The sequence below is a fragment of the Hippopotamus amphibius genome, chromosome X (genome assembly GCF_030028045.1).
Source record: "Hippopotamus amphibius kiboko isolate mHipAmp2 chromosome X, mHipAmp2.hap2, whole genome shotgun sequence".
Lineage (NCBI taxonomy): Eukaryota > Metazoa > Chordata > Mammalia > Artiodactyla > Hippopotamidae > Hippopotamus > Hippopotamus amphibius.
The window spans coordinates 17,775,138-17,799,854 of NC_080203.1; the positions used below are offsets into that span (position 1 = coordinate 17,775,138).

General features: G+C 39.6%; 1 protein-coding gene across 11 annotated transcripts in view; it reads right to left on the reverse strand.

Moving 5' to 3' along the window:
* Positions 1 to 685: 685 nt before the first annotated feature.
* Positions 686 to 24,717, reverse strand: part of INTS6L (integrator complex subunit 6 like) — a 58,293-nt gene continuing 34,261 nt past the window's right edge. For 4 of the 11 annotated variants that reach the window (XM_057718277.1, XM_057718280.1, XM_057718276.1 and 1 more), the window contains 9 exons: positions 20,531 to 20,625; positions 19,422 to 19,532; positions 16,994 to 17,212; positions 15,921 to 16,044; positions 14,726 to 14,868; positions 5,423 to 5,657; positions 3,335 to 3,709; positions 2,363 to 2,456; positions 686 to 1,671 (listed from right to left, as the gene is read on the reverse strand). In XM_057718277.1, coding sequence (XP_057574260.1) covers positions 1,569 to 1,671; positions 2,363 to 2,456; positions 3,335 to 3,709; positions 5,423 to 5,657; positions 14,726 to 14,868; positions 15,921 to 16,044; positions 16,994 to 17,212; positions 19,422 to 19,532; positions 20,531 to 20,625 — 1,499 coding nt within the window. In that variant the 3' untranslated portion in view covers positions 686 to 1,568. Of the gene's footprint in view, positions 1,672 to 2,362; positions 2,457 to 3,334; positions 3,710 to 5,422; positions 5,658 to 14,725; positions 14,869 to 15,920; positions 16,045 to 16,993; positions 17,213 to 19,421; positions 19,533 to 20,530; positions 20,626 to 24,717 lie in introns of those variants that run through there. The other 7 variants (XM_057718290.1, XM_057718289.1, XM_057718279.1 and 4 more) reach the window with 7 other exon arrangements.

The window sequence follows — 24,717 nt, forward strand, 5'->3', positions numbered from 1 at the left end:
TGGGAGCATTTCAAGGCCCTTTTTCTCCAAAGTATCTCACTCCTCAGTTTTTCTTTCCAGGATTTTGGCATATCTGTTGTTTGCCATAAGCATCAGCAGCTTATTGACTTGCCTTTCAATGTTTTTGAGGAACATCCTTCACATAGCTGCTTCTTCACTCTGAGTTTAGAGTTAGACAGAAGAAAAGCAATCAACCCCCTTGTGTCAGTCCTTCAGGGACTCTTAACAGCTTTAAACAAACAATTCCTTGGGAATAATGTCTACTCTCCTCCCTCCTGAACCAGGAACCCTCACTTGGAATGCAGACTGACATCTTCAAGACCACTGCTCTACTAGGGAGGGGGGTGGGGCAAGAATAAGTTAAAATGCCACCAAATTCCCGTATCACATTTCAATGTCTCTTCTCCTGACAACGTTTACAGCTTGGTTGTTGTAAACCTCTATCTTCCAGAGTTCCAATCAACTTGATTCCGATCATTTTTCCCAGTGTTTTCAGTGTTTCTGGAGTACCCTACCCAGAGTACCCTACTCCACCATTTTCATCAATGTCACTCAGTTTTGTGAGTGATGTTTTGAAGTTTAAATCCTTCTGCTAACATCTTAATTTAACAGTGTGCACTTTTTTTTTCTGAAAGGAATAACACACCACAAGACAGACAAAACTCAAAATTTCTCTAGCATCAACAACCTTGCGAAAAATCAATAAAATGATTTATTTTATATATGCAAAGTCAAAATCTCTTTGTACACTTAAATTTTTGCAAATTAATACAAACATAACAATACTGCTCCATATAAACCTTTGTATAAACATTAAAGGAAATATATACATTATTTTTTCTTTTAGTGCTTCTGAAGCACAGAATGCACAAGTCCACCTGAAGACATTCTGTCATCACATGTGAGAACAAATGTCAGGGGTTGAGGCAGCCTCAGGTGCACTTTGTAATGTCTCTAGACAAAATAGAAGAGAGTTGGAGGTAGATTGTTTGGTGACTCTCCCTGCTCCCTCCCACGGAGAAATAAGTTACCCGAATAGCAGCTTTCTTACTCTTTGATCCAAACTGTCCTGAATATTGCATGGTTTTAAAGGCACAACTAGGAATTGTTGAAAACTTTGTTCAGCACACACAAGATTACCAGTTGAACTCGGAACACCTATTCTTTCTAAAGGACAAAGTAAGAGCACCAGGTAGTGCTCCACCTGCTGGTGACCCCTAGTCACTCTGGAAATGCCCAGGACGGCCAGGTTCAAGAGTGAACCCTTATTACTTGCGGTAACGGCGACAGTGTTTACTGAATTTAACCTGCTGGATTAATAACATCCCCTTCCTCAATTGGGAAAAGTAACAACAAAACAACCAATTAGTACTTTCAAAGAAAATTCATAGGGCAAAAGCCAGCTTTTACTGCCAGAGAATCAGAAAACAAAAAGCTCCACTGCTTTTTCTTAGCCTCTGGAAGGCAGGTCCCTTGACTAAAACATCCTAGGATATTCAACAATATCCCGTTCCACCCTACAGCATGGAAAACTTGTTCTTTTTTCCTCCTTGGTCTTTGCGTTAACATCATGATCTGCTGTTGATGTGATTAACGTGGTTGAGAAGGTGATAGGATTCTATTTTTTCTAGTACCTTCTCAAGGTACTGAATTAAGACTCGTCTTTTGAACCTACAAAAGAAAGAGAAATTTTATTAACCAAAAGGTCCTTAAAGCACTATGGTGCACAGGGCACTGTGTGGGGTACAAAGCGGAACTGACAATCTACATGGGAAATAGAAAATGTATCTTCATGTAAAGATAGGGCTTAGCTAATACCAAGAGCGCCAACTGAGACCCCAGCCCACCTCACACTGTGAAGAGTCCAGAAGGCTCCATGGACTTGGATTAATGAGTTAGACTCAGATAATATCAATCTAAATGCCTCTGATACTTCCCTGGTGGTCCAGTGGTAAAGAACCCACCTTCCAATGCAGGGGACATGCGTTTGATCCCTGGTTGTGGAACTAAGATCCCACATGCCGTGGGGCAACTAAGCCTGTGCACCACAACTACTGAGCTCGTGTGCCACAACTAGAGAGCCTGTGTGCCACAGACTACAGAGTCCACATGCCCTGGAGCCCACACGCCACAACTAGAGAACAGAAAACCTGCAGGCCACAACGAGAGAGAAGCCCACGCACCACAATGAAGAGCCCGCGCACCAAAACTAAGACCTAATGCAGCCAAATAAACGTAAGAAAAAAAAGCCTTTGGAGACAGCTGTTACTATGAGTGAGGGCCAGGGCTTAGAAAAGCAAGGCAGTGCCAGTCCTTCCACCTGTCTTGCATTAGGCCCTCTTGTTAAAAAAAAAACACCCACCTTGCAGCTTCCTTGATGGTAAATTCAACAAATTGTTTCTTGACTGCAAGAGGTCCTTGCACTCCTTCAAGCAAAATGAAAATTCTTTCATACTCTGAAGATATTAAAAGAATTAGTATTTTTGAAAATATGGATGAAAAATAAAATTCAATCTTTACACATCCTCAGTAATCATTCCTCGTGTGTGGAAAGTTAGGTATAGTTTGTATTTGAAACACTCAGATCAAGACATCTGCGTATACCTGCTAGGGAAGCTCTTGTATAAACACTAATCAAATGTGGTCAGCTGCATAATGGCCCCCTCAAGTTGTCCATATCCTAATTCTGAGAACTTGTGAACATATTACCTTATATGGCAAAAGAGACTTTACTTTGCAGATGTGATTAAGTTATGAATCTTGAGATGGGGAGATTGTCCAGGTTTATACATGTGGCCCAATGTAATCACAAATATCTTTATGAAAGGGAGGCAGTAGAGCTGGTCAGAGAGAAAAGATGTAAGGGTGGGAGCAGAGGTTAGAGAGGAGAGAAGGGGCTAAATTGCTGGCTTGAAGATAGAGAAAGGGTCCACGAGCTAAGGAACACAGGCAGCCTGTAAAAGCCGGAAGAGGCAAGGAAACAGATTCTCCCTAGAGCCCCCAGAGGGAACGCTGGTCTGCCGACACCTTCATGTTAGCCCAGTGAAAATTTCAGGTCTGACTTCCACAGCTCTAAGATAATACAGTTTTGAGCCACAAAGTTTGTGATAAGTTGTTACACCAGCAAAAGGAAACTATTACAGTAATTAAGGGGAAAAAGAGAGAAAGGTGCATTGGATCTTTTTAAGGTAAAGCAAGAGGAATCACTTTAAATTATGTGAAAACACAATACTTCCCAAAAATGAACCTCAAGAGATACCTTGAATCTATTCTCAATCCTAAAATGAAAGGGATTTCCCACTATATTATCGATAGATGTACTTTCACTACTTACTTCGTCCAAATTTTCGAACTTCCTTCATTAACTGGTGTTTTATATCAGCATTGATTCCTTGTGCCATAGCAGGAGTTATCTGCAATGTATTTGGCACAGTTTCCAAAGCAGATGTTACAGAGACTTTTCGATCATCTACAGAGACACTGCAGTTCTTGGTTCCTTCTGTGAGTGCATTACTCCCAGGTTTGTGAATCAGGCCATCTTTCCTGAGACTAGTGAAATCGTCAGAGAGAGAATCCACTTGGTCGGATGGGATACTATCTCCTGCCGTATTCATAAGCTCTGGGGCAGCAGATTTTGACAAGAAGCCATCGGGTGAGCTTTGACCATTTTCCATTTTCTCCTCATGGACATCATGAGTGACAGTAACATCTGGAAACCAAATTAAGAAGTTGAGCTGGGAGGTAGATGGCTGCGTTATGGCAACCCCTCAGGGACATCCCGGCGCTCCTCAGTTTGGAGGAAATTGTTTCATAAAGCAAGAGGATGTACCAGACGGAGCCTAAGACCCTTCACATTGAGCTCAGGAGGGTAATACGACAAAAGCACTTTCTTCTCTTCATGGCCCCATGAATACATATGGAAACTAAGTAACACAGTACAACTAATAAACAGTCTCAGATCCCTGGTGCTGAGGGTTTAGCTGCAGCTAGTGCTTTACAAGCTGAAGAGGAGCAAGTCTCACTTGATGTCATGATTTCTGTCATTTACCTATGAAATGCCATGCTCTACTGAGCTTGAAATAAGACTATGTACCTCCCCAAACTCCCTCCTCTCTTCCTCAAAAGTTTGGAGGGAACAGAGGTGGTGGCCATTAGATCTGAAGGCTCTATATGTCCTCCATCACCCCAAAGCCCTGTCAGTATGTGACCCTCCTCATCCATCTTTCCTGTCTCAGAAAAGTGAATTTCTTTTTACGCCAGGTCTGACCCCTCTCCTCCCGTGACCCGTCCTCCTCTGTGCCGGGCACCGCGCCAGGAGCTGGGGAGCAGCAGCCGACAGGACAGACGGGAACCATCCCCGCCCTCGCGGAACGTCCATGCTCCCGGGGAGGCCAGGCAGGAGGTGCACAATCATCCCACAAAAGCATCAGAGTTTGAGTTGGTGTTAGGGAAGAAGTAGCAGGGATGGGACAGAGGGCAGGAGGGGGGGCCCCAGTGGACCACGCGGTCGGGCAGGCCCTCCTGGGGAGCTGTCCTTTGGGCAGAGCCTGGAGGAGGAGAGACAGCCGGCCTGTGCGCACGCGGAGCAAGACTTCCAGGTTGCGGTAAGGGCAGGCACGGGGCCCCTGGGAGGGACCACAGAGCAAAGGACAGAGGGAGGAGATAACAAGACATGTGTGAGGAGAGGATGGTGTGTGAGGAGAGGATGGCGGGGCAGGTCGTGCAGAGCTGGTAGACCAGAGTCAGGAGTTCAGATTGTGTTCTAGTGCCTAGGACAGGTGATGATGGGTTTTCAGGATGGACATGGATGATCTGATTTCTGTGTTGACGCGATCACTCTGGCTGCAGGGCAGAAAGTGAGTTATGTGAGGAGATGGGAAGTAGGGAGATCAGATAAGCTATTGGAGTAGCTTGGTGACATGACAGCAGCATAGATCAGAGGAATGGAGAGAAACGGTGCGATGTGGGATTTATATTGGGCTTCATCCAGTGGAGTGGAGGAGGCTGAGCCAGACTACGCTGGGTTGGAGCATGAAGAGGAGATGAGGACACAGAAAGCACATACAGACCCATCCCTTAGTGAGCCCTTGTGCTCCTACTGACTGGTGCAGCAACTCCAAATGGCTGCAGCACCTTCCGCCTGGCTCAGGCAAAGCAAAGAGGCGTATCTCTGGCCATTTCTCCATCTCTTGTTCATTACTGTGTAAGTAGGGATCTTCCTCCCCTCATATAGATTGAGATCCTTGAAACACAGTCTCTGCTCCCAACGGGGCCCTTTGTACCTACCACATTGATTGTTTAATACTGGTTTACTTAATGAACAAAAACTGAATACAAAAGAAATGAATACAAAGGGAAAGAAAATTGTTTAGTGTCTTAGTCCTCTAGGGGCCATAAGGAACTCACAACCACTACTCTATACCTGTATGTACAAGGGTGGGTTTTATGAGGTTTGGATAAGATGGGAACCACGAGGCTGAGGGTGGTCCCTTTCCGCCCACATGGTTAGTTACAGTAGGTGGTGTTTGTGGTTTCCTCAACAGCAGGGACATACTCCGCCTTCTCTTAGATGACAGAGGACTGCTGGGTTCTCCAGGACGTTTCACTTTGTTTTGTGGCCCTGATACAAACTCATCTGCTTCATCAATCATCATTCCCTAAAAAACATCAATGAACATATTCCATTGAAGACAACACTGCAAGCACTCTTCACATGCATATATGATTATGCATCACACCAGCAACATAGATCTTAACCATGGGCCAAAGATTTGCCATGCCCCACACACTGTTCTCAGAAAATGCCACTCAATTTTAATCCAGTCTAAGTGGAACAAGGAGGAAACTTGTAAAGTGTTGCCCAAGATGAAACAGAACAGCTTTATGATTCACCATAAAGCTTGTGGGATGAGCGACTCTCAACAACCAAAATGGGATTAAATCCACAGCCACCTTTCTGAAGAAGTTATAAACCATTCTGCGTCAACCCTTGGTAAGGGAAATCATTCCCTTTTGTGTGCGTTTGTGCTTTAAATGCATCCTTAAGAAATATTGATAATCGCTATACAGAATGCTGCATGTAAATGGTGATGGTCAGGTACACGGAAAATGCCATTCTCCCCACAGCATCTTCACAGAGATTCAAATATGTCCACCTTGGTGCTGGACAGAAATGAGGGAGGGGGCTTTTCACCCTTGGGAATAGATAAAAGATGAGAGCCAGCAGTATGGAAGGTTAACCAAAAGCTGTTCTCATCCAAGGATAACCCAAGAATATGTGCTCCCATTATTTGAAAAAAATCATAGTAAATGCATTTCCAATGCGTTTTCCAAAGCAAAACAGTACAGAAGGGGGAAAGCACAGTCACTGAGTATGTACCACCTGTCAGGTAATGCTCTAAATGGTGTACAAGTACTAACTCAATACTCCACAGAGCTCTGTTAGTTAGGTGTCATAGTTATCTCCAATGCTACAAATGAGGAAACCAAGACACAGAAAGATTAAGAAAAACTCCAGTTAATTGAAGATTCAGGTGAAGTAAAATACATTTCAATCTAGTTTTGTTACAGAAGACACTATTGCATGGTCTGCATCTTTATAACAATGGTCTCCTCCATGAATGCAGATATAATCTCTTTTTGTCCTCATACTTCATACCAAGTCACTATGTCTCTTACTTATACACACAGAGACAGACACAAACACACACACACAGACATGCACACATGCACAAACACATGCACGTGCACATCTCACATTTATATCCTGGTAGGACAAGCCAATAAAGCAACACTGCCTAGTACTTCATATTTCAAGAGGCATACTTCATAACTGTCTAGATACAGCACTAGAGATCTGAATAATGTAAACAGAGGAAATAAATGGCGATCTCAATATTAAAGGAATTAGAGTGTGGAGATGGGAACAAATACAGACTCTGGAGCTGGAAAGATGGGGGTTCATATCCTGGCTCTTATCAGCTGTGTCACTCGGGGTGAACCATTTGACCACTGTGAGCTGTGATTTCTTCACATTAGAGGGCAGACAGTAGGACTCAACTCCAGAACAGTTGTGAGTATTCAATGTTATCATTTAAAACATCAGCTCCGGTTTCAGGCAACAGCGCCCTAACAAAATGTGGAGTGTTTTTGACCCATCAAAAGGTATACACAGGTCTTTTCAAATCACAGCCAAAGCAGTGTTATGATTTCTTTACCTTGGATGCTTAGTTTCAAACCAGAAGCTGAAAGAACTACTAAATCAGCTCCTGCAACTCTCTGCCAGGAGCATTGTCGGGATGTGAGCATGCTCAGTTCATCCAGAGCAAGCCTGAAGTTAATGCCCTTGGAAGCAGCCCTTGCCAATGACAGGAGAAAGTTGTCTATAAAATATTTATGTGGAAACATTTTCTAAAGATACTATATTCCAAATAGTATTTCTATACCACTGAATATTGGACTGGAAATCAGGAGACCTGGGTTCTGGTTCTGGCTTTTGGCTGCTAACCTGTGTGACTTTGGAGACTTTAAAGATACCCTGCCTTGGAGAAGAAAGATGGCAGTGAAGTAGAAGGACGTGGAATGCATCGCTCTCCACAGATACAATAGGAATACACCAAAAGACGCAATAATTCCCACAGAGAACCAGCTGAACACCAGCAGAAGACCTCAGACACCAGAAAGGACAGCAAAGATCCCGACATAACTGGGACAAGCAACCTCTGAAGTCTGGAATACTCCATCAGAAGTCAAGTAGAAGGCTCTGGGGAGGGAGCACTGAATCCAGGATGCTAGACAACTAGGGAGTCCTCAGACACAGGGCAGATTAACTGCAGAGAACTCTCACAGAGCCCTGTATCAGAGTCTAAGACTCGGCTTCATCCGACTGTCTGCAACTGCCAGTGCTGGACACCTCACACCAAACTACAAACAAGACAGGAACACAAACCCACCCATCAGCACACAGACTACCTAAAGCCACATTAACCTCACAGATACCCTAAAACACACCACCTGACAAGGCCCTGCTCATCAGTGAGAAAAGACACAGAGCCACACACCAGAAAGCCAACACCAGACCCACCCAACAGGAAGCCTACTCAAGACACTGGACAAACCCCACCACAGGGGGCAGAGGGCAGAAACAAGAGGAACTACTACTAGGCAGCATAGCAAAAGGAGAGAGCAAATCCTATAAATTAGACAAAATGAGAAAACAAAGAAACACCATGCAGGCAAAGGAGCAGGAAAAAACCCACAAGACCAAATCAATGAAGAGGAAATAGGAAAATTGCCTGAAAAAGAATTCAGAGTAATGAGAGTAAAGATGATCCAAAATCTCAATAACAAAATACAGAAAATACAAGAAACAGTTAATAAGGACTCAGAAGAACTAAAGAGCAAACAAACAGTAATGGACAACAAAATAACTGAAATTAAAAATACTCTAGATGGTATAAACAGCAGAATGACTGAGGCAGAAGAACGAATAAGTGAGTAGGAAGATAGAATGGGGGAAATAACTGCCACAGAGCAGGAAAAAGAAAAAAGAATAAAAAGAATGGAAGACAGTCTCAGAGACCTTGGTGACAACAGTAAGCGCACCAACATTTGAATCATAGGCATCCCAGGAGAAGAAGAAAAAAAGAAAGGGTCTGAGAAAATATTGAAAGAGGTTATAGTGGAAAACTTCCCCAACATGGAAAAGGAAATAATTAAGTCCAAGAAGCGCGGAGAGTCCCATACAGAATAAACCCAAGGAGAAATACACCAAGGCATATATTAATCAAACTAATGAAAATTAAACACAAAGAAAAAATATTAAAAGCAGCAAGAGAAAAGCAACAAATAACATATAAGGGAAAACCCATAAGGATAACAGCTGACCTTTCTACAGAAACTCTGCAGGCCAGAAGGGAATGGCAGGATATACTGAAAGTCCTGAAAGAGAAAAACCTACAGCCAAGAATACTCTACCCAGCAAGAATCTCATTCAGCTTCGACAGAGAAATCAAAAGCTTTACAGACAAGCAAAAGTTATGAGAATTCAGCACCACCAAAACAGCCTTACAACAAGTGCTAAAGGAACTTCTCTAAGTAGGAAACACAAGAGAAGGAAAACACCTACAAAAACAAACCCAAAACAATTAAGAAAATGGTAATCGGAACACACATGTCAATAATCACCTTAAATGTAAATGGATTAAATGCTCCAACCAAAAGATACAGGCTGGCTGAATGGATACAAAAACAAGACCCTTCTATATGCTGCCTACAAGAAACCCACTTCAGACCAAGGGATACATATAGACTGAAAGTAAAGGGATGGAAAAAGTTATTCCATGCAAATGGAAGTCAAAAGAAAGCTGGAGTAGCAATGCTCATATCAGACAAATTAAAGTAAAGCCTATTACAAGAGACAAGGAAGGACACTCCATAATGATCAAGGGATCCATCCAAGAGGAACATATAACAACTGTAAATATCTATGCAGCCAACACAGGAGCACCTCAATACATAAGGCAAATGCTAACAGCCATAAAAGGGGACATCGACAGTAACACAATAATAGTAGGAGATTTTAACAACCCACTTACATCAATGGACCGATCATCCAAACAGAAAATAAATAAGGACACACAAGCTTTAAATGACACATTAGACCATCTCGACTTAATTGATATTTATAGGACATTCCATCCAAAAATTATAGAATACACTTTCTTCTCAAGTGCACACAGAACATTCTCCAGGATAGATCACATCTTGGGTCACAAATCAAGCCTTGGTAAATTCAAGAAAATTGAAACCATATCAAGCATCTTCTCTGACCACAATGTCATGAGACTAGATATCAATTACAGGAAAAAAACTTTAAGAAATACAAACATATGGAGGCTAAACAATATGCTATTAAAACAATCAAGAAATCACTAAAGAAATCAAAGAGGAAATAAAAAAAATCTAGAAACAAATGACAATGGAAACACAACAACCCAAACCCTATGGGACACAGCAAAAGCAGTTCTAAGAGGGAAGTTTATAGCAATACAGTCCTACCCCAAGAAACAAGAAAAATATCAAATAAACAACCTAACCTTACACCTAAAACAACTAGAGAAAGAAGAACAAAGAAACCCCAGTGAGCAGAAGGAAGGAAATCATAAAGATCAGATCAGAAATAAATGAAAAAGAAATGAAGGAAACAATAGCAAAGGTCAATGACACTAAAAGCTGGTTCTTTGAGAAGATAAACAAAAGTGATAAACCATTAGCCAGACTCATCAGGAAAAAAAGGGAGAGGATGCAAATCAACAGAATTAGAAATGAAAAAGGGGATGTAACAATGGACACTGCAGAAATACAAAAGATCATGAGAGACTGCTACAAGCAACTATATGCCAATAAATTGGATAACCTGGAAGAAATGGATACATTCTTAGAAAAATACAATCTTCCAAGACTGAACCAGGAAGAAATAGAAAATATGAACAGACCAATCACAAGCACTGAAATTGAGACTGTGATTAAAAATTTCCCAACAAACAAAAGCCCAGGGCCAGATGGCTTCACAGGTGAATTCTATCAAACATTTCGAGAAGAGCTAACACCTATCCTTCTCAAACTCTTCCAAAATAGAGCAGAAGGAGGAACATTCCCAAACTCATTCTACGAGGCCACCATCACCCTGATATCAAAACCTGGCAAAGATGTCACAATAAATGAAAATTACAGGCCAATATCACTGATGAACATAGATGCAAAAATCCTCAACAAAATACTAGCTAACAGACTCCAACAGCACATTAAAAAGGTCATACACCACGATCAAGTGGGGTTTATCCCTGGGATGCAAGGATTCTTCAATATATGCAAATCAATCAACGTGATACATCAAATCAACAAATTGAAGGATAAAAAACATATGATCATCTCAATAGATGTGGAAAAAGCTTTTGACAAAATTCAACATCCATTTATGATAAAAACTCTCCAGAAAGTGGGCATAGAAGGAAAGTACCTCAACATAATAAAAGCCATATATGAGAAACCAAAAGCCAACACTGTTCTAAATGGTGAAAAAATGAAAGCATTCCCTCTAAGAACAGGAACAAGAAAAGGGTGTCCACTCTCACCATTATTATTCAACATAGTTTTGGAAATTTTAGCCACAGCAACCAGAGAAGAAAATGAAATAAAAGGAATCCAAATTGGAAAAGAAGTAAAATTGTCACTCTTTGCAGATGACATGATAGTATACATAGAAAATCCTAAAGACTCTACCAGAAAACTGCTAGCACTAATCGATGGATTTAGTAAAGTAGCAGGATACAAAATTAATGAGCAGAAATCTCTTGCATTCCTATACACTAACAAAGAAAAGCAGAAAGAGAAATGAAGGACACACTCCCATTTACCACTGCAACAAAAAGAATAAAATACCTAGGAATAAACCTGCCTAAGGAGGCAAAAGATCTGTATGCAGAAAACTATATGACACTGATGAAAGAAATCAAAGATGATACAAACAGATGGAGAGACATACCATGTTCTTGGATTGGGAGAATCAACATCGTGAAAATGACTGTACTACCCAAAGCATTTACAGATTCAATGCAATCCCTATCAAATTACCAACAGCATTTTTCACAGAACTAGAACAGGAAATCTTACGATTTGTATGGAAATGCAAAAGACCCCAAATAGCCAAAACAATCTTGAGAAGGAAAGATGGAGTTGGTGGAATTAGGCTTCCTGACTTCAAACGATACTACAAGGCCACAGTCATCAAGACAGTATGGTACTGGCACAAAAACATAAATATAGATCAGTGGAACAGAATAGAGAACTCAGAGGTAAACCCAAGCACATATGGGCACCTTATCTTTGACAAAGGAGGCAAGAATATACAATGGAGAAAAGACAGCCTCTTCAGTAAGTGGTGCTGGGAAAACTGGACAGCAACATGTCAAAGAATGAAATTAGAACACTTCCTAACACCATACACAAAAATAAACTCCAAATGGATTAAAGACCTCAATGTAAGGCCAGACACTATTAAAACTCCTCAAGGAAGATATAGGCAGAACACTCTATGACATCCATCAAAGCAAGATCCTTTTTGACCCACCTCCTAGAATCATGGAAATAAAATCAAGAAGAAACAAATGGGACCTGATGAGATTTAAAAGCTTTTGCACAGCGAAAGAAACCATAAACAAGACTAAAAGGCAACCCTCAGAATGGGAAAAAATAACTGCCTATGAAACAACGGACAAAGGATTAATCTCCAAAATATACAAGCAGCTCATGCAGCTTCATACCAAAAAAGCAAATAACCCAGTCCACAAATTGGCAGAAGACCTAAGTAGACATTTCTACAAAGAAGACATACAGATGGCCAACAAACACATGAAAAGATGCTCAACATCACTAATCATCAGAGAAATGCAAGTCAAAGCCACAATGAGGTATCACCTCACACCGATCAGAATGGCAATCATCACAAAATCTGGAAACAACAAATGTTGGAGAGGGTGTGGAGAAAAGGGAACTCTCCTGCACTGTTGGTGGGAATGTAAGTTGGTACAGCCACTATGGAAAACAATTTGGAGGTTCCTTAAAAAACTACAAATAGAACTACCATATGATCCAGTAATCCCACTACTGGGCATATACCCAAAGAAAACCATAATCCCAAAAGAATCTTGTACCATAATGTTTATTGCAGCACTATTTACAATAGCCAGGACATGGAAGCAACCTGAATGCCCATCAACAAATGAATGGATAAAGAAGATGTGGCATATATATATACAATGGAATATTACTCAGCTATAAAAAGGGATGAGATGGAGCTATATGTAATGAGGTGGATAGACCTACAGTCTGTCATACAGAGTGAAGTAAGTCAGAAAGAGAAAGACAAATATTGTATGCTAACTCACATATACGGAATCTAAAAATGGTACTGATGAACTCAGTGACAAGAACAAGGACGCAGATACAGAGAATGGACTGGAGAACTCGAGGTTTGGGAGGGGGCAGGGGGTGAAGGGGAAGCTGAGACGAAGCCAGAGAGTAGCACAGACATATATATACTACCAACTGTAAAACAGATAGCCAGTGGGAAGTTGTTGTATAACAAAGGGCGTCCAACTCGAGGATGGAAGATGCCTTAGAGGACTAGGGCGGGGAGGGTGGGGGGGGACTCGAAGGAGAGGGAGTCAAGGAAGGGAGGGAATATGGGGATATGTGTATAAAAACAGATGATTGAACTTGGTGTACCCCCCCAAAAAAATAAATAAATAAATAAAGTTAAAAAAAAAACAAAAGCTTTTGCACAGTGAAAGAAACCATAAGCAAGATAAGAAGACAACCTTCAGAATGGGAGAAAATACTTGCCAACGAAGTAACGGACAAAGGATTAATCTCCAAAATATACAAGCAGCTCATGCAGCTTAATACCAAAAAAGGAAATAACCCAATCCACAAATGGGAGAAAGACCTAAATAGACATTTCTACAAAGAAGACATGCAGATGGCCAACAAACACATGAAAAGATGCTCAACATCACTAATCATTAGAGAAATGCAAGTCAAAGCCACAATGAGGTATCACCTCACACCAGTCAGAATGGCCATCATCAAAAAATCTAGAAACAGTCAATGCTGGAGAGGGTGTGGAGAAAAGGGAACTCTCATACACTGTTGGTGGCAATGTAAGTTGGTACAGCCACTATGGAAAACATTTTGGAGGTTCCTTAAAAAACTAAAAATAGAACTACCATATGATCCAGTGATCCCACTACTGGGCATATACCCTGAGAAAACCATAATCCAAAGAGAAACACGTACCATAATGTTCACTGCAGCACTATTTACAATAGCCAGGAAATGGAAGCAACCTAAATGCCCATCAACAGATGAATGGATAAAGAAGATGTGGCACATATATACAATGGAATATTACTCAGCCATAAAAAGGAATGAAATGGAGCTATCTGTAATGAGGTAGATAGACCTAGAGCCTGTCATACAGAGTGAAGTAAGCCAGAAAGAGAAAAACAAATACTGTATGCTAACTCATATGTACGGAATTTAAAATAAATAAATAAATAAATGGTACTGATGAACCCAGTGACAGGACAAGAATAAGGATGCAGATGCAGAGAGTGGACTGGACGACACGGGGTTGGGGGGCAGGGGGCGACAGGGAAGCTGGGACAAAGTGAGAGAGTAGCATAGACATATATACACTACCAACTGTAAAATAGATAGCTAGTGGGAAGTTGCTGTATAACAAAGGGAGATCAACTCGATGATGGGTGATGCCTTAGAGGGCCGGGAAGGGGAGGGTGGGGGGGAGTCGCGGGAGGGAGGGGATATGGGGATATGTGTATAAATACAGCTGATTCACTTTGGTGTACCTCAAAAGCTGGTACAAGAGTGTAAAGCAATTATATTCCAATAAAGAGCTTAAAACAACAACAACAACAACACATCAGCTCCTACTAAGTACATGATAAATGTCAGCCATCTTTTCTTTAACTAACACACTCTTGTATCCGTAGGCTCCCACTTTCCATTCACAAAGAGCCCTGGAGACATATTTTATCTTTCAAACACACAGAAGGAGAACCTCTGATTTACATAAATCTTGCCTAGAAGAAAAGAATTATTACAAGAATGTCACGATTTAGGCAGAGACAGAAAGGTACCCCACCTTCTTATCTTGTTTAAATGGATTGCCAAAAGTATGTATTCTTTTTGGTTGGTCTGGATCAATCTCGCGAAGTGGTGTAGCCAATGTCTTTAGATATTCCTGATAGTTACCCATCTGTGCGACCGGAACACTGTGAAGGGAATCTGCAAAGTCACCAGAAAAAAAACAAACAAACAGGTGCTATATGGCTGAAGTGTGTGGTCCTTTTGAGAGGACACGATCACAGTGTGATTTAGCATTGTGTACCTCGGCAACAGAGAGTCTAAAATCTTGAATCTAGCAACCTAGCACCTAAACTCATCTCTCTTCATCCCACTCATCACTCAGTCTACCATCAGTACGGCCTACAAGCTCAAATCCCTAGGCCAAGAACAACTCCCTCACTCTTCATACCAGGTTTGAGAATGGGCTGACATTCCCTATACCGCCATCCCAACTCAACAGCCCACATTTCAAGTTTTGAAGAGCCTAGGCTCCATGGTTTTCTCTTATCATCCAGAGAATCTTGGACGGTGGGCCTTACCCTCTTGGAAAATTTGATTAGATCTACAGGCTCTCTGCCTAGAAAAGTCCCCCTCCCCCACCCAAAAAACAAAAACAAAACCAAAAAATCTTGGCATATAATTTCAGGAGGTTGGCCAGACTAAGATGTGCACATTTTAATGGACAAATGACTCTGTTTAAAATTACCAAGATGCAGTAAAGGGGAATTGCACACCGTCACGAATTACCCTGGACAATATCAGGTCCATTCTTTTCCTGTAAATAAGGAATTTGGATGGAATTCATCACAGTAGGCTGGGTGGTATAGCATCGGGGTGTGCAATTTCCGGAATCTGATAGGCCTCGGTTCTGCCACTTTCCAACTCACTAAACCTGGGCAAACTACTAAAATGCTCACTCTTAGTTCCAATGTCCATTAAAATGGGGATAAAAACAGTAACTATCTCATGGGGTTGTTTTGAGACTTACAAGAGCTAAAACATGTACTGTAATATACGCGCTGATTAATGCACACTTCCCCCTAAACCCAAGAACCATAAACTTGTGTCTGGGTAGGTGAAGGGATTCAGGGAAAAGAGGCATTATAAATATTAAAGTTTTACAAAATAACTTACTTGTTATGCAATAAACATCTTTGTGTGAGTCAGATTTGACATTTTCCTAATCAACAAAAAGTACTTTGTTCACTTACCTTCATCTTGTCCAACAATAAACTTGTGTGTTTTCAGCAGATTGGATCGCATTCTGGTTAACTGGTCTAAAAGACCTCTACGTGGAATATCATAGGCATTTCTATATGTCTGAGGTTTCAAATCCTATTTGAAATGAAACAATTTCAGTTACTCCTGAGGCTTTTAATATAGAAATGTAATTCCTAATCCTCTTAAAATCTTAGCGAAGAGAGGGATATTCATTACAACTAACTACAGGAGAATTTTGCCAGTGGAAAATTTACCTTCACTGGCTCTGTTCTGAATTCTAAAACACCCACAGAGCATTAAAGCCTTTTTCAAGTATGTCATTTAAAACATCAAATCCTGAGATTTGTGGCTGTGGCAGCCTCGCAGGCCCAGTGTTTGTAATCTAGATGTACTCCCCTGGCAGCCACAGAGGTGAGCTGCTGGGGCGTCCATCCAGGAAGCAATGGCTTATGCTACAAGGGGTGCAGTGATCTGAGCACCTCCAACCGCAGTACCTTTGGGATCTGGGGCAGCACTGGAGCCCACGCCGTGCTCTTCCCAGGCTGCTCCCAGCCAGTGACTGAGAATGACGGGGGATGTTAGGGCCTGGCCAGTTCTGCCCAACATGGACCTCCTCTATGGGAAATTGCAGTGCCAGGCTTCCCTGTTGGGCTGGCCAAGACTTTCTACAAGCTGTACTGATGTCTGAGGCTCTTCATACCCATTCCTCCTTCCTTCCTCCACCCTCTCACACGTGTTAGTTCAGCAGTGTGATCTGAAGGTTAGCAGACATTTGGGCCTGTCCAAAATGTCCGTGGAGACATGTGGCCCACATGTCTTGATATTTGGTTCTGCCCAAAACCGTCTGACAGAAACCAAATATGCTCATGGGTATGTTTTGGATTGAACCAGATTTCAAGGACATTTGGGTGTGGACCAAAGTCTTATGGACATTTTGGGTAGGACTGAATATTCTGGAAGGGATCTGAAAGCTCTCCCTGCTTACTCCTTTTCCCTCCCCTCCTTTATCTTTCACAGACCTTACCCCGCTGGCCCCAAACAAGCTATTTATGTCACAATTTACCTTGTTTAAGAGTCCTACTTGGAAGCCGGCAAATTCTTTGGCGTTCAATTCTGTCAGTCTCGGTGCAGTTTCCCCTATGATTTCTTTCAATAGTTTTCTAAAATTTTTATTGTGGGTCAAGGACACACCACCTCCAGAATGATTTTTCACTTTGATCCCAATTTCTTGGGGAGGTTTCTTCCCCACTGATGCTAGTATTCGTTCTGACTCTAGTTTGGTCTAAAATGAAAGTACATAGTATGTTATGAAAAGATCTATATGATCACTGTTGCTTTTACTACTTAAGAAAGATAATACTTTAAGAACCCCACTGAACAAACTTCAAATGCAAATCACAGAAAAACGGATAATTAAACATTTTCCTGTGCTTCTCTGTACTACCACAGCAAACAGAGAGGGGGCTAGAAAGACAAATAGTACATTTTTTTCTCTTGTCTAGTGTCAAAATTATGATTGAATCACGGAGGGAATGAAAACCATGGGTAAGAATTACATTGATAGACATTTAAAATCACACTTTGTTACTCTAAAATCTAGTCTAAGTGAACATATTCACTTCGGACCCAGACACAAAGGGTAAAATTCTGTATTTATGAAAGTACACTAGTGCTAAAATTCAGATGACATAGATTGGCATTATATCTGAAAAACTTACAGTTGTTCATGTCTAATATTGGACCACCCCCCAAAAGTAATACTTAACTTAACAAATATTACCAAGAAAATAATTTGTAATATGTACTCAATGACTTTCTAACTCACAACAAAAAAATCCTCTTAACAGACACTATTATACCAGATTGATAAATATTGCTTGAGAGTGTATTGTAGCAATATATTGGGCATATTTCATGATTTACATACATCTGAGATGGTTCAAAGAACACTGGTGACATAGAGTTATTAAATTAGTAATTAAATTAGTAATTAGAGCTAGTATAAATTAGTAATGATCTTTTCTTTTTCTCTAAAAGCTGGAATTCCACCAAAGTCCAGTAAGCCCAAGTTAATTTTGAATTTCTTGTGGTTTTGTCAGAGATATTCATTAATTTTCCCTAATTATTGGAATTAAGTATGCTTATTATCGTTTTAAAAATTTAGTCACGAATTAAGGATAAGAGCAAATGAAGGGTCTGTTGCCACAAATAGTCCTGAAAGCTCATTTTTAAAATTAGACAAGCAATGTGCCCCAGAAGGTCCCAGAACTTGCATGAGTTTCAACTCTGTTCACTATTCTTCCTTCCGGCCATACCCTGCTGACACAGCCTTAAAGGCCTAAGGTAAACATCAAATAAAAAAATATAAATCAATAGATCAATCAATAAATAAATAACCAAAAGAAAACATTAACAACAACAAAAATCTATTAGCAGAGAGGAAAAGGGGTTAAGGGGACACTTGGTAGATCAGAAATCTGGGTTTGCCTTTACTTTCTTTTTCATTTATGAGCACACTGGACTGGTAGGAGCTGGTAAACTCCAGACTGTACTTAAGTTTTTTCCAGTTCCTAGCAAGGTGTGTCAGCATGCCCAATTGTGGAGTCATTTTGGTTCTTTGGTGTCAGAAATTTGACACTTATTTGCCTACTACTCTCTGTTTTCTAAAGGCCCAACTTTGAAACATATCCAACTTGAAGAATTATTGTCACTGCAAATGCTACTACTCTTCCCTACCTGGGAATACATTTATGCATAAGAAGAAAGTAAAGCTGCTGCATTCATTTGTCATATAACATAACACATTTGTATGGCAGTAAAGCTCTAACTCAGTAGTTCTCAAACAATTCCACCCTGCAAGAATGGGCTAGGTAGAGGTGAGAAGTATGATAAGTAGGGGTGAGTGGAGGATGAGGTACTAATAGAGAGGGGCAGGCAAGGGACAAGGTGAATAATGGTAAATGAGGTGGGGGTATAAAGGAACAGATGGAGGGCCTGTCACCCTCCAGTGTGAGGAACGCTGGTCTCATCTCCCCCTCTCCAAGAAAAAGCATACTGATACTTATTGCCTAAAAACAAATCTTAGGCAAGTCACTTAACCACGCCATGCCTCAGTGTGCTGACCTAAAAAAGGGGGATGCTCTAGCCCAACGTGATTTGAGGAGAAACTAGGTTGAGGATAGACAAAATGTGACCCATGAGATAATTCTATTAAGCCTCTGCCCCTCTAAGGCCACGAAATATCAACCAGCTTGCGGGTAGAACAAACTGGCAAGCGAAAGGAGGAATGGCACAGCATCCAATGATACTGACAGACCTTTAACTGCAGTTTAATGGTGAAGCTAGAAGCCATAGAGAATCACATTATTACTAACTCATAAAGTGTAGAAATATATACACATTTAATTTGAAAATTACAATTACACTAAAGAATAAGGAAATGCACTTCTGAGGGCAAAGGATTTTTGTTTGTTTGTTTTTACCAATACTACCTGTTGGCTGAGTTTTTTAAGGTAAGAGATAACACTGTAACTAAGTCCACAATCTAAATTATCTGATATCAGATTTGGAGCTCCCATCATCCTTAGTGCTTTCTTTAATGGCTATAAGGAAACAAAATACACAACAGTAAGAATAGAATAAATCTTAAAATACTCAAAGTTCAGTTATAAGGGGCAAAGGGACATGATTCATTTCTTAGAAGTCAAGGTGCTGCACATAAAACCAAACATGGAACATTAAAAAGTGGCAATGAAAATAGCAGAGAAGTAAGGAGCAGAAAGTAAAAAAATCAGAAGAGAGTGGGATAAGAAGAGCAAGTAACAGCAAATTCAAACAGGTAAATTGCTTTCAGTCTTAATTCCCAAGTCATAAAATCATCTCACATTGCATTTTATTGGGCACCTCATTCCTGCCATGGTAAATACTAACACACCCCAATTTCTCCTCCCAGCGACACCAATGGTATCACCTAAGATTCTGCCTTTTCACCTCTAGAAACTTGGCTTAAAGTTGACCACATCCACCTCTGAAATAATTTTGGTAATCTTTAGATTATATGAGCAGTTCAAAATAATCATGAATATTTTTCTCAAATTGCAATTATTCCAATGACACCAAGTGATATTTTATTCTTTTTGGATTCCTCCCAACCAGTGCCCCTACTTCATGCTGTGTCTAGGACACATTTAACAAGCAGTAAGTAAATACGTCTTCATGTGTGTCTTTTTTTCAGAGGAAAACCCAATATTGCAAATTTCTAGAGTTAAAAAGGGAAGTTGATATAATACATGAATCCAGTCCTGTTTTTCTTAAATTCCAAAATTATAATTTCATAAGGTTAGTTTTTATAAGAGAAACATAGATGTGTTTTATAACAATAACCATGGCAGTTAAAGGAAATAAAATAAGCAGTTCTTTTTTGTGCTGCCATGGCATCTCCAGGCTCTTACATATACTTTGAGAAGACAATGGCAACCCAAATTTATAAATTAAAAAAAAACTATCTTATTTCAGGGGTGAAGGTTTTGATTCATTGACATTTCTTGAGACAAGAATCATCATGGAAAGAGTTAATACATATATACACATAAATACATACTAATAAGTAGTATGGAGGCAGAGTTTTTAAGTAGCTGTCAAAAGCCTGTCGCCACTTCAGATTTGGCTTAAGCTTGTGAACTTTAAACAAGTCATCTGCAAGAGAAAATCCAAGAAAATATTACATTATTCCAGTCTTAAATTCCAAGATCTAAATCAAGCAACCTGCATCTATTATATCATTTCCTAGAAATCTCCAGTTTCAGTTACATTAGATGAACATTTCACTGGAGTTTATTTGATCTTTTTTTGTTACTATGTACCAAAATTATATATAGTAGTTTTCTAGAAAATGAAATGAATTCTCAGATTACATATTCATCTTCCATCTGTGAAGCTACATAAAATATAATATTAAAACACTGGCTCTGATCTATGTAAAATATTATCTTACGTATTGGTAACTCTAGTGTAGCAATTTTCACCTGAGGAGGAATCCATGGTCACTGGTTGATGGAATATTTCTTTTATTTAAATAGAGAATGTTAAGACAACAACAACATCAACGACAACAAAACGGACTCATAGATATAGAGAACAGGCTGGTGGTTGCCAGAGGTGGGGGGTGGGGGTTGAAACAGGTGAAAGGGGTCAAATGGTACAGACTTCCAGTTATAAGATAAATAAGTCATGGGGATGTACTGTACAGTGTGATGATTATAGTTAACTACACAGTACTGCATATTTGAAAGTGGTTAAGAGAGTAAATCTTAATACTTCTCATCAGAAGAAAAAAAATTGGAACTATGTGCGGTGTTGGATGTTAACTAGATTTATTGTGATGATCATTCTGCAATATATAGAAATATCGAATCATTATGTTGCACACCTGACACTAACAGAATATGTCAATTATACCTCAATAATTTCTAGGCAGTGATGGCAAGCTCTAAATTACGTTTTGAATTCTCCTTAATCAGCGTATATTTTGTTTATCCATATTTCCCCCCTCTTCATTTCCTTGATTTCAGTGGTCAGGCATTTTGAGCCAGACTTTGGGTCTCTAAACATTAGTTAACAACTGAGTGATGGCACTAGTAAAAGCAAGTAGAGATGTAGGTTGAAGTTTAAAATTCTGTACAACTAAATATGGTTCTTGAAGTATTACTACATTATTAATATAACTAAAGATATTTTCCTTAAATAGGCAGACATCCCCTATATTTTCACATTCAAATTTAATTATTTAAATAATCCAAATGCATTATATACGCTACATGAAAAATTCCCAAAATGTCTCATTATTTCCTTCCAAGGGTAAGAATTTTTTTTAATATAATAACTCAAAATTGATATCCCCAGACATCAACCAACATGAACCTGCCACACTTGCTATAAATAGCAAAGAAATTATAAATTCATTCTCTACATTGTTTCTTCAGGTTTTATTGGCTTTTATCCAAAACACAAATGCTTTACTTTCAGGAACAAAACCATCCCTATGCCGTATGCACAATTTCTCTACAAATAGGGCTATTCTTTGAAATTCTGAATTACTTTGGTTAAGAAAGGCAGCTACATATTTTCTTCCTTTTACTACTATAATAAATTATTCACTCCTGCTGAAACTAATTTAAATGAACTTACGAAGTCATAAAATGTAGGTCTTTTGTTCTCTTGGTATAGGGTAGAAAGAACAAAGGGGAAAAGATCTGAAGAGATTTCTGGCTCATTGTAGCATGCAGGTCCTTTAAAGACCATTCATAGCTTGACAGAAAGGAACGAGAAATATCCTGTTATACCTTGTCTTTGTGTGAAGTCTGTAGGGAATTAGGCAGATTTTGGAAACTAACTGACAAATTTAAATACCACAAGACTGAAGAGACATTTAGCTATAAATAGATTAGATAATGAGAGTCAATAATAGTCTTAATATTTCTAACAATGCCAGTTGCAATGATTTCACCCAGGAGCCAATTTAGTCTAATTGTTTCTGTCGGATTTATTTTTTAACAGGGAGAGAAGAAGAAAGAAAATCTTCCACAGACTAGATCAAGGGTAGAGAGCAGTTAGGGTGACACTGCTTTAGCTACTATCTCTGTAGTTCAGAAAATGATTTCCATGGTATTAGATTTCCATTCACATGGAGCCTCCAGGGTGGTACAGTAAAAATATCATAAACAATTAGCTCATCCACACTTGAAAGATGAGGAGATGGGAGTGTGGAACAAGAGTAAAATGACACTGCCAACACCCCAAAAACTACAGATATTTTCTCTCCTGGTTCCTCTCTCCCCATTTCCTGCTTCAAAAAGGCGGGGGTTTGAGTCCAAGCTCACAGACATACTCTGTACTTAGCTCAGCTAGCTTTGAGAAATCACTTCACTTTTTTGTGCCGTCATTTCATCTATAAAATGAGTTTAATGATTGTTGTGAGGAACTAGACTAGGTGCGTGAAAACACTATATAAAATTTATAAATAGCGTAAACTGTGAAGCCCCGGATATATAGTGATAAATAAACATCAAATTACCCTCTTTCGATTATTCTCTTTTCCTCCTCCTGATATTAACTGGTCTTAATAAGGAGATGAACTTTATTTTTTACACAAGTCTCCAGTTCTTGACTTTTTTTTTTAAAAAAGGTGATTGAATGTGGTATATTTTTAAAGATAAAAAAGACAAGTTGCTACAAATGCCTTAATTTCTGTAGTTACTGACCCGCAATAGAAAAAAATTTTGCTTATTTCCTGATTGAGAGATAATCTGGTTACCACCCTACTGACATGATTCTTATGGTAGCTCATTGATCAAATTAAGCCTCACTTACCTATCCCAAATAAATTTTAGTGCTTAAATAATTAAACTTTTCTTAACTACTTTTGATAGAAATCTTGAATTAATAAAGAGGAAACAGAGGTCACTTTTATGGACAGTTATTGTACTCTACAGTACTACAGTGATGTTCCAGACATCGTCAAGTATATGTGGCTTAACTTGACAACTTTTTACTAAATACCCTGCCTACTACAACTGCAAAACTGTCCTGTATCTTTATATTATATCCTTAGTATGGAACAGCAGTGACTTCAAGAGCTACTAAGATAACATAGATATTAATAATGACAATAGTATTATTCATCAGACAATAATGACTGATAGCATTATTGAGCACTTACTATTTGCCAGGTGAGTTCAACGCAATTTAACTGTATTAATTCATTTAATCCCAACTAAATCCTCTTGAGGTGGGTACTATTATTATCCCCACTTTACAGATGAAATAGCTGACACACAGAGAGGTTAAGTATCTTATCCAGGGTTGCAAAGCTAGCAAACAGCAGAGCCAGGATTCATGATCAGGGGAGCTATGCCCTACAGTTCTGACTGCTAATCACTATGGAGGCTATACAATCCAGAAAGTGAAGTAATGGTGGAAGTATTAGTGGAAGCTATTTCAGAACTTCGACATGAAACCCAAGTTTGGGATTCAGGGGCACAAGGACCTCACCCTCAAAGGGTGTGAAAACCCTATGTTCCTTGGAAGATACAGGTTATAGAAAAGCCTAGAAATGGATATTTGAAGCCAAAGGGAAGAATGAGCACTGAGTCAAGGATGGGGTGGTCCTCAAGTGGATGTGTGGCGTCAGGGAAAGGGGAAGAATCAAAAATGCCCCTGGGGTTTCTGGTTTGGGATGTTTGCAAAGGGATAATGATGCTCTAGTCAGGGCTGGAGAGAGCCCCCACCCAAAGGACCAGATATATGACTTGCAAATGTTTCCCATTTCATAGGTTGCCTTTGTTCTCTATTATATCCTTTGATGCACAAAAATCTTTGTTTGATGTAGTCCCATGTATTTAGTTTTGGTTCTCTTGTCTGTGCTTTTGGTCTCATCTCTCTATTATTTCTTACAACTGCATGTGAATCTACAATTATCTCAAAATAAAAAGTGTGCTTTAAAAATAGAAAAATAATACTATTAACAGTCTAAGTGAAGATTAGCTAGTTTGATCCTTCCCTTTTTAGTTGTGAAAACTTGAGGTCATAAATGTATATTTAAGAAAACGGGGTAAATAAATCCACAAAATACAGGTACTTTTTTTTATTGGTAGCCTTATTAATCTGAAAGACATAACCTATATCTATATAAGTAACAACCACCTCTTAGAAGATATTTTTAGATAGGACAAAGAAATAAAGTAGATATGCTATCCAAAACAATCATTTATGATGACCCACTCTTAACCT